The 11,377-nt window shown below is 38.3% G+C and overlaps 1 protein-coding gene across 1 annotated transcript in view; it reads right to left on the reverse strand.

The window, feature by feature from the left end:
* The window catches only part of USP45 (ubiquitin specific peptidase 45), a 111,319-nt gene that overhangs the window by 11,438 nt on the left and 88,504 nt on the right, over positions 1-11,377 (reverse strand). Inside the window, exons 14-16 of the mRNA XM_042781139.1 lie at positions 10,264-10,939; positions 8,670-8,767; positions 3,717-3,803 (exon numbers count right to left, since the gene is read on the reverse strand). Coding sequence (XP_042637073.1) covers positions 3,717-3,803; positions 8,670-8,767; positions 10,264-10,939 — 861 coding nt within the window. The remainder of the gene's footprint in view (positions 1-3,716; positions 3,804-8,669; positions 8,768-10,263; positions 10,940-11,377) is intronic.

Genomic DNA, 11,377 nt, shown 5'->3' on the forward strand with positions numbered 1-11,377 from the left:
GGATGGGAGGGAAGGGGAGGGAACACTATTAGATAGGTAGAGATAAGTATTGATTTGGGTGAAGAGAAGGGCAATTTACCAAATGTGAGTGATCAATATGCTGGCACTGAGGAAGAGAAAGGCATAGAGAGGTACATGGGAGGTACAGACAACAAAGATGAACCCTTTTGCACATACAGTATTGCGTTGTCAGTGAAGGCAAACATGGATATACAGGTGGATAGATGGGTAGACAGGCTGAACTATTAGGTATGTCTATGAAGCAGGGAGTGTACCCAAGAACATGTATAAGTTGGCAGACAATGGTCCTGTAAGTTTATGGGCTTGATCTGAATTCCCAGGTGTATAGTAGAGCTGACAAGGGGCAAGGTTGTAGTCACTGCTTGGTCATAGCCAGCTACCCCAGTGGACCAAGTAGTTGAACCTGTGGGCTTGGGACCATAGTCGCAGGGGACATCAAGCTCAACTGGCATAACATACTACACAAAACATTGTTCCACCTCCTACTTTGGCGAGTAGCGACTGGGATCTTAAAAGTTAGCAAGCTGCCAACTGGATGCAATGATGGGTCTCTCCTCATCCAGAGCAAAGGAGAATGAAGAAAACCAAAAATTCATGGAAACAATTAGTCCTAGCAACTGGTACACCATCCAATCTGCAGCCTATACGACTATGAGACAAGAAGAACTAGATGGTACCTGGCTACTACTGTCAACCACTTGGAAGGGGATCTATGTAGGAGATCCTGGATGGAGAGGGAGAACAATGTGGAGCAAAATTCAAAATCATTTGGAGCAAAAAAAAAGGGGGTGGGGCCCAGATTTGCTGGTCCGATGGTGCCTGGTGAAACCACTGAGACTATGGCCCCTAGCTGCCCTTCAGGTCTGGAAATGAACTCATGCCTGTGACTTCCAGCCGAACAATAGACAGGCATATGAGCCGAACACTTACCTGAGGTAGATACATTCCTTGGAGAGAACAATCATGGGACAAAGAAGGGCTGCTTATGCACAGGGAGACAGCTTGGGGGGCAGGAGTGCATGCAGAGATGGACACAGGAAAGAGGTAACTTTCAGGAGGAAGTAGGAGGGGAGCTGTTGCATTGTGGTAAATTATGGTCAATATCATGAGACAAAGTATATGTGAACTGTTGTATGGAAAGTGAATTTGTTCTGTAAACTTTCACCCAAATCACAATTTAAAAAATAAATTAAAAAAAGACTGAAAATAACAAATGCTAGTGAGGTTGTGGACAGATTAGCTCTCATACACTGCTGGTGGAACTGCAAAATGGTACAACCAGTATGGAAAATTGTATGGCATTTCATTAAAAAACTGAAAATAGAAATACTAGTTGATCTAGTGATTCCTTTACTAGGAATATATCCTAAACAGGTGACAGGACACGAACACACATATGCATACCATGTTCATCACAGCACAATTCACGATAGCAAAGAGATGGAAACAACCTAATTGCCCATCAACAGATGAATGGGTAACCAAACTATGGTACAGTCAGAAAGTGGAATACTATGCTACATTAAAGAATAATGAAGAATACATGAATCATCTCACAATGTGGATCAATTTGGAGGACATTATGCTGAGTGAAATAAGTCAATCGCAGAAGGACAAATACTATATGAGCCCATAAGGAAAGGTTTACTTAGGGAAGGAAACTCTGTTTGTTACCAGGGGTGGGAGGGAAGGAGAGGGAAATTTTAGGACTAGTTTGGAGTCACATGTTGATTTGGTGAGGGGAAGAACAGTATGGAAAGAGTCTGTGACCAGCATGATGACATCGGGGAAAGGAAGGACACTGAAGCATGCATATAAGATATAGACAACAGAGGCAAATAATTGTATATGCACCATACTGCATTATTACTAACACCAAACACCAGGCTACAGATAAATGCATAGACAGGTGAGAAGATCAGGTGGGGGTGGGTGAATAGGAATATACCCTAGACCAAGGGTAGATTTGGCTGAAGATAATCTTACATATGGATTTATGCTACAAAATTAACCACACACATTACAGAAGCAACAGAAGACAGAGGTGGGAGCAACCTCTTAGAGACAACCAAACACCTTGAGAGAGAGAGAATTACCAGGCCTGCCAACTTGGGACTGTAGTCTCGGGGGATGATATCATGCTTAACTGGCACAACACAGTACATAAAAATCTTATTGCACAACCTACTTTGGTGAGTAGCAACTGAGGTCTTATAAGCTTTTGAGTGACCAATTCTGATGCAACTATTGGTCTCTTCTCATCTGAATCAAAGAAGAGTGAAGAAAATCAAAGGCATATGGAAACCATTGGTCCAAGGATAAGATGGACCATGAGGACTTCAGTCTTCATTTCCCTGACACCAGAAGAACTAGATGGTTCCCGGCTACCAATGCCAACCACTCGAAAGGGGATCAAAACCGGAGATCCTGGATAGAGTGGGAGGAAAAATGTTGAACAAAATTCAAAACCACAAAAATGACCAGAATTACTGATCAGATACAATCTGGTGGAACCCCCAAGACTATGGCCCCAGGTTACCCTTCAGGCCTAGAAATGGACTCACTCCCAAGGAATGGCCCTCAGCCCAACAGCAGAAAGACCTACATGCAGAACAACTACCACAGAGTGACGCACTCACCTACTCTGGGGAGATGTACCCCTTAAAGCAATCAGCCATGAGGCACCAGAGGGACAGTATTCACATAGAGGGAAACAGGACAGATAGGAGTTCACAGCTAAGAAGGGCACAGGGAGGGGTGTTCACAGGGATGGGATGAAAGGAGAGTGTATTATGGTCAGGGATGGTAATTGGGGCGTGAAATCAAACGTACACAAACTGTTGAATGTAAAAGAAATCATCTCTGTAAATTTGCACCCAAAGCACAATAAAATTTAAATAAATAACCAATGTGCTTCCTAACCCTAATTTTTAAAGTATTATACTTAGCTGACAAATACGTGACTCAGTTGTTGTTGTTATTGTTGTTGTTACGTGCCGTCAAGTTGGACCCGACTCATAGCAACCCCTCCTTGGGTTTCCAAGGCAGTATCACTACAGAAGTAGATTGCCCAACCTTTCTTCCAAGGAGTGGCTGGTGGGTTTGAACCGCCAGTCTTCTGTGAGCAGTCAAGTGCCTTAGGCACTGCGCTACCAGAGCTCCCAATGACTAGTATGTTGATTTGAAAAATATATAAACTCCCAAACACTGAAACTTCTGGCAATTAAGCTCATCATTCACAAGGAAAATCCTGAACATAAAACCTGCTCAATTCTCTCAGCAACCATCTGCTTCTGGAAGCATTTACAAGAAGCTTTGATCTTCAAGAGCACTACTGGGCCTTATGTATCTTTTCAACTTTCACCATTCTGTCTTCCAAAGGACAAAGTCATAGTGTGTTAAATACCCCATGTTTCTGATTTAATTTCACTAACTATAAAATTCTCTTTGAGAAGAAAAGCTTATTTTTTAAAAAAAAAAGCATGGCCCAATAAATAATGTTGTTGTTGTTCTTATGTGCCGTCAAGTTGGAACCGACACATAGCAACCCCTCTTGGGGTTTCAACAGCCAGGCTTCTGGTTAGCAGTCAAGTGCCTTAGGCACTATGCTACCAGAGCTCCCAATAAATAATAGATAGGATACTTTGAAATCTATTATTCACAAGCCAATTAAGTATCTTAATAGTATACTGTACCTTACAAGTAGCAGAACAGAATGGTGCTAAATCAAGCATGAGTGGAAAATCTACATGTCTGTTCACTTTGCGAAGACTCAAGCCAACCTTAAAATGACCAAAAAATATTTAATGTAATAAACTTATATCTAAAGCATAGTGCTTTAATCAAAACCAAAAGAGGAATCCTTACAAGTTAGTTTGATATAAAAATATGACTAATAGTCCAAAGTGATAAATGACTAAATTAAAAATAAGTTATTGTAAACTGTTACTGCAAAGAGTACTTATCTACACTGGCATTTTTACAATGATCGATATGGGAATACTTACTTTCACGTGGCTTTTCAACATTTAGGGAAAAATAAATTCAATGGGATAAAAAGCAAAGCTACCAAAAATCAAGAGCCTGATGGTCTAGGCCTGACTCAATGATTGGCTAGTTATGTGACTCTAGGCAAGTGAATTTAATTCAGCTTCAGCAACCTTATCTAGGTCAAGCTAGGTACAAGTGGATTAGATCATATCCTTCTCAGTTCTATAACTCAATGACATTCATTCATGAGTCATTCATTACAAGGAAAAATAACCCTGAACATTCAAAATGTTTTATCAACTACCCAGAGGGACAGAGTAGTTGAACATGTGGGCTTGGGACCATAGTTGCAGGGGACATCAAGCTCAATTGGCATAACATACTATACAAAACATTGTTCCACCTCCTACTTTGGTGAGTAGCGACTGGGATCTTAAAAGCTAGAAAGCTGCCATCTAGATGCAACGATGGGTCTGTCTCTTCATCCAGAGCAAAGAAGAATGAAGAAAACCAAAAAGTCATGGAAACAATTAGTCCTAGCGACTGGTACTCCATCCAATCTGCAGCCTATATGACTATGAGACCAGAAGAACTAGATGGTGCCCGGCTACCACTGTCATCCACTTGGAAGGGGATCTATGTAGGAGATCCTTGATAGAGAGGGAGAACAATGTGGAACAAAACTCAAAATCATTTGCAGGAAAAAAAAAGGGGGGGGGGATCAGGTTTGCTGGTCTGATAGTGCCTGGTAGAACCACTGAGACTATGGCCTCTAACTGCCCTTTAGGTTGGTATTGAACCCACACCTGTGGTTTCCAACCAAACAAAAGACAGGCATATGAGTTGGACATTTACCTCAAGGAGATACTTTCCTTGGGAGAACAATCATGGGAGAAAGAAGGGCTGCTTATGCACAGGGAGACAGCTCAGGGGGCAGGAGTGCATGGAGGGATGGACACAGGGAAGAGGTAACTATCAGGAGGAAGTGGGAGGGGAGTTGTTACATTGTGGTAAACTGTGGTCAATGTCATGAGATAAAGTATGTGTGAACTGCTGAATGGAAAGTGAATTTGCTCTGTAAATCTTCACCCAAATCACAATTAAAAAAAAATATTTTATCAATAAAAGTAAATGTTATGTATTACATAAAAATGAAATGAACTTTCATAGTCTTAAAGGAATACTACCTCTTTTTCTATTTTTAATTTCCAAGGCAGAACCCAAAAAAGTATATAGTTTGCATTATGAAATGATAATAAAAAGTGATAGATTGTCAAGGATGTTGGGCAGAAGACCCCTAAGTAGAAATGGACTCCATTGGAATGTGAAGGTATAAATCTTGAGTTGTCTAGGCAGACAAAAACTGACAGTGCAAACTTTCATGTAGGGCTTTCATGACTTTAATGACTGGCACTTATAGTTTGTATACTAATCATATAATTTTACCACAGATCTATTGTTGTTGTTGTTATGTGCCGTCAAATTAGCCCTGACTGATAGCGACCCCTCCTTGGGTTGCCGAGGCAGTATCACTACAGAAGTAGATTACCCTTTGGCTGTTTATTTTATACCTTTAAAAATAATTTAAAAATTTTTAAAAAAACTTATTTTTTTGACTGAAACACACCACTTACTAATTTGTTTTTCAAATGATCTTTAGAAGTCTTACCATGACATCTGACATGAAACTATGAGGTTATATCCCAGGAGTAATTGTTTAATCTTTTAAAGTTTAATTTTTATGAAGTGCCACAGACAATTTCTTTCATTTTTCATCAGGTAACCTCTATAAGTCTAAGCATCTGATACCAGTAGTGAAAACATTTCAGGCAAATGTGTCCTCCTCACTCAGTACTTTGCTGCTGAGAAATTATCTTATGGTGAAAGAGACATGTAACTAACCCACTGCCATCAAGTTGATTCTGACTTACAGTGACCATACAGTTTCCAAGGATGTAAATCTTTATGGAAGCAGATTGCCACATCTTTCACCTGCAGAGTGACTGGTAGGTTCAAACCACTGACTTTTTGGTTAGCAGCCAAGCACTTTAACCATTGTACCACCAAACAAGATATTTAAAGATCTTTAACATAAAGTCAATCTTTTTTCCAGAGGATGATCTTTGGACTATATCTAGCCTTCTATTTGGACATTATTTTCCATGACTTTTGTTCTTTTAATTGAATGTCACACTGTATTTCACTAATGACATTAAAATACAAACCTGATGATCTACACACTGAGCACTTAGCCTAGGCCTAACATCTGGCATGATCTACAATGAGTAGAATCTCTATTTCCTTGAAATAGGTTATTAGAAGTAGAATTACATAGTCAAAAGTAATTGCTTTTGTTCAAAAGTTGTTTTATCAAAACATTACCTAATGTTTTTTGATACATATTACTAAATTACTTTCTACACAGTGTTATCAACTTATACTCCCAGTTCTAGTACATGAGAGTCCCTATATCTTACTTCATCCTCATCAATACTACTATAACTCTGCCAATTTGATGGATTAAAAAAGACAACGCCCTGTCATTTTATTTTGCATCTCTTTTGCTGGAAACAATGGACTGTTGTGGTTTTTTTTTTTTTTTTTTTTTCATACTCTTAGAATCTGTATATCCTCTTTTATAAACTGCCAGTCCTGTATTTTTTTTAATCCATTTACCTTTTAAACCAGTTGCTGTAGAGTTGATCCCAACTCACGGTAACCCCACATATGTCAAAGTAGAACTGTGCTCCCTAAGGTTTTCAATGGCTGATTTTTCAGAAATGGATCACCAGGTCTTTCTTCAGAGGCACCTCTGGGTGACTTGAATCTCCACCCTTTAGGTTAACACTTGTGCACGTTAACTATCTGCACCACACTGGGACTCCAATTTTACTATTAGGGTCTTGATACTTTTCTTATTTATTTTTAAGAATGCTTTATATATTTAGGATATTAATAATTTGCCATATTTATCACAACTATCTATCTAAAATAAGATTTGCATGTAAGTGTTGTCTCTTACAACACAGTTCTAAATACTACAAAGTTACAGGCTTGCAGGGATGCTAACTGACTAGACGCAGAGACAATGCTTTGAGCTCTACCGCCTACAATTCCTGACCACTAGGTATGAGAATGTGGCTTTGTTAATACTAACATTTAACTTGAGAACATGAAGGGATCATGATGTCTATAAATATTTTTCTGTAAGGGCATGTATCTTTCAGTAAAGTCTTCCTAAATAGAATGTAAGTACCAAAAGCAAGCTGTGGCACATCATAAAACTAGCTTCTTAAATCTGGCATGACCCAACTTGTTCAGACAGAATCACTGGCATATGTACACTTTCTATTCTGAGGTCAAGAGGAGGTGTACTGAGAATGGTATATCTGCTTCTGCTTTCCATGGCCATTTCATTTCTGTTGAATTTCTATAATCTTGATTATAGAGAATTAAGAATTTAATGTAATCTTTCTGTAAGTGGGGGTATAGAGAAAATCTCTTCCTGCCAATCTGTAGCCTATTAAAATGTTGTAGATGTGTAATCAAAGCTCTCAATCTTTTCCTTGTATTTTCTTTCATGGGTTTTATACTTACAAAGTTTTCCACATTAAAGTCAGGTTAATACTCATTTATAGTTTCTTATAGTCTTTTTGATTATTTATTTTATACAATTTAAAAAATCATCTGAAAATAGCATTGATACATAAAGTGAAGTTCTAAATTATATTCTGAGCATTTTTTCCAAGACCTTTACTGAACAATCAATCTCCCTTCCCAACAGATTTGAAATACTTCATTTATCATAATAGTGTTAAATTATACTCATGCTTTGTTTATTGACTAAACTGTTTTAATAATTCCAGCCAAGCAAAAGACAGGCATAGGAGTTGAACATTTACCTGAGGTAGATACACTCCTTGGAGAGAACAATCATGGGAGAAAGAAGGGCTGCTTATGCACAGGGAGACAGCTCAGGGGGCAGGAGTGCATGGAGGGATGGACACAGGGAAGAGGTAACTATTGGGAGGATATATTGGGAGGAGATGTTGCATTGTGGTAAATTGTGGTCAATGTCATGAGACAAAGTTTATGTGAACTGCTGTATGGAAAGTGAATTTGCTCTGTAAATTTTCACCCAAATCACAATTAAAAAAAAAATCACCCTTCCTAACTTTTTAAAAAAATTTACTATTTTCAGTTATTCATTCTTCCTGAGGAACTTTCAAATTATCAAATTCAAAAAAACTATCTCATTGAGACAAAGTATTGGCTTAAAACTATAAATAACTGAAGCAAATCCTGACATGTTAAAAATATTTAGGTTTTCTCTTACAGGGTCAGGGCTCTGCCTTGGTACCCTTTCTCTACTTAGATCTGCCCAGCCATGCCCTAGCCCAAGGACCCTCTCAGTGGGATCATGACAGTTCAGAAAGCCATGTGTACTCAAATATTTACCTACATGTAAATTTTCTTAATAAACTTTATTTTCCACTAACATATACAACATTTAGGCTCCTCTCTCCCATATCTTCAAATACTGTGAATTGAACAGTAAACTCCACACAGCAAATTTTAAAATTCAACAAATTACTACTGAATACCTGACAATATTCTACAGGACTTAGGACTCTGCAGAACACTACAAGCACTTTTACCTGATGGAATCTTTTAAGATGGAGAATTAGGATAGCTGGAACCGCAGAAATGAGCAATTGCTTCCTGGCATTAGTATAAACCCCTTCTGCCTTCTTTTCTGCATAAAATAAAGTAAGTTTATTTGTAAAGTTCCATTTTCATATATTATCTACCATACTTGTATTTACATACAAGTAGTAAATATTTATATAGAGATATCATACCACATTTTGAAAAGGCTTAAACAAGAAATTGGACTTCTAGTTATAGGGTACCCCTACTCCTTTCTGAAAATCTGCTACAATGAGGGCAAGTTTTTTTTTTAAAGGCACACACTTATAAAGACAAAGAATGGGAGAAGTTACACTTGCAACAAAATGATAGAAGCTAGGAAGCAGATGGACTAGTAATAACTTATGTCAGTACCCTTCAGCCAATGACCACTAGCCCACCAGCAACATACCTGTAGTTGAGCAAGTTGAGTTAATTACTAGTTGCAGCAAAGGGAGCACACACGCCACTGAAAATCATGGGGTGTCTCAGTAAAAGATTGGTTGTTGTTATTGTTGTTATGTGCCATGGAGTCGGACTCAACTCATAACGACTTCTCCTTGGGTTTCCAAGGCGGTATCATTATGGAAGTAGATTGCCCAACCTTCCTGCCAAGGAGTGGCTGGTGGGTTTGAACCGCCAGCCTTCTGGTTAGCAGTCAAGTGCCTTAGGCACTATGCTACCAGAGCTCCAAAAGACTGGTAGATAGGACTTAGTATAAAATTTGAAAGAGGCTAATTGTATATTTACCTTGGATTAATGTAAACTTGTATTTATTCCTTCTCCCATCTAGACATTTCTTTAATTGAAAACCTGACGACATTGAGTCGATTCTGATTCATGGTGACCCCATGTGTTATAGAGCAGAACTGAGCTCCCTAGGGCTTTCCTGGCGGTACTCTTTACAGAAACAGATCACCAGGCCTGCCTTCCACAGTGTCGCTGCATGGGTTTGCACGATCAACATTTCAATCACTAGTTAAGTGCAAACCAATGTGCCACCCAGGGATCTATTTCCTTAATTACTAGTCAGTAAAGATCAGAGTATTCTCTCCATTTAATCAAGGCTAGAGATACAGTGGAAATTTCTTACTTGCCAATTCCCTCTTTTCCCACTTTTCTCTGTTTCCCTGAACATAGCTATTATATTGCTACTCCATATCATACAATTACTTGAAATGTTCAAATTTATATTTTATGTTACGAATTTATAATAGATGGGTGTGGTTTATGAAGCACATTAATCTCACTAGTGACACAATTACAAATTTTAGGGATATTACTTCTGAATACATTTTAGACAGCTGGTCCTCTGAAATAAGATCATGCAGACTTATATCTTCAAGGCAGAGGATACTTACTACTCTCCAATTTATTTCAATGAAAATCTACTCTGCCCATTGGTTTATTAAATGCTGAGACACAACAATGAATAAAACAACCCCTGATCCCAAGAGTCCTGGTCTAGAAATAAGGTTCTAAGATTTCCTTACTGTGGGATCTACAACCCATTAGTTACTAACTATCAGATAATCCATCAATACTAAAATAATAAGCATTTACCTGCAGAATTGGTTTCCTTTTGGTATTTCTGTTTCTTTCCAGTACAATTTTCACATAGAAGCTTGTTATTCCCCATTAGTAATTCCATAGATGTAAATTGGTAAAGACAGGACTGAACTGAACATTCTTTAGAAGTAGTTACATAGCTCTGAGAGAGGGTCTGAAAAGCGTTTTGGGGGCTGTGAGACATCATATGCTTCTCCTCTGAAAAACAGAAATTATTTGGGATATTTAGCAGCTGAGTTTCTCTGTCAAGATCTCTATCTCCAGTTACAGTGCTGCTCAAACGAAGTTCAGAAATAGCATCAGCCATTCCTTCATCACTATTGTCAGCTTCCTTGGTGTTTGGCAATTCACTCGCTGGATGGTGAATAGGTCCATCTGTGTGCACATAGGACACATTACTGGATCTAAACAACACAGTCTGCTTTGAAGCACTTTCAGATTCGGAGGCTTCACTGTCAGCATCAACACTGCTTTCAGAACGGCTGGCTTCTTTTTCACTGCCATCGGTAGGGCTTTCAATCAGAGTTGACTCATTTTTCGTGATGCTTGTAAAACACACTGAAGAATTCCCATTCGCTTCAAGGTTTTCATGTTTTGGGTATATGACAACAGTTCTCTCTTCTCCAGAAGACAATTTGTTTATGTATTTTCTGTCATGAATTAGTTGATTCTGGAAGTTGACAGTGTATTCAGAGAAAAGAATCTTGTGACCTTATTGAAAATAATTTGTCTCACTTAGACTTTCTATAATTATTAAATATTATTTCTAGTACCCCTGAAATCCTTCTTCTAAAACTACCTAAACTATGATCAATAGCTTTAATTTAAAAGTATATGTTTACATAAAAAACTAACAGCAGTTTCAACTGTAAACATTTCCGTACTTGATTTCTGAACAATGGAAATATACTCCCTATTTTTAAAAAACACATTAAAAATGAATTATAACCTCTACAATTATAATCAAGGTGCTTTGGTGATACAGTGGTTAAGGCATTTGTCTGCTAACCAAAAAGCTTGGCGATTTGAAGTCACCATCAGCTCCACAGAAGGAAGATAACGTGGTCTGCTAATGAAAAGATTTGTTGTTGTTGTTGTTGTTATGTGC

This window comes from Orycteropus afer, unplaced genomic scaffold, assembly GCF_000298275.1.
Source record: "Orycteropus afer afer isolate SDZICR_OR568_19922 unplaced genomic scaffold, OryAfe1.0 scaffold00087, whole genome shotgun sequence".
Lineage (NCBI taxonomy): Eukaryota > Metazoa > Chordata > Mammalia > Tubulidentata > Orycteropodidae > Orycteropus > Orycteropus afer.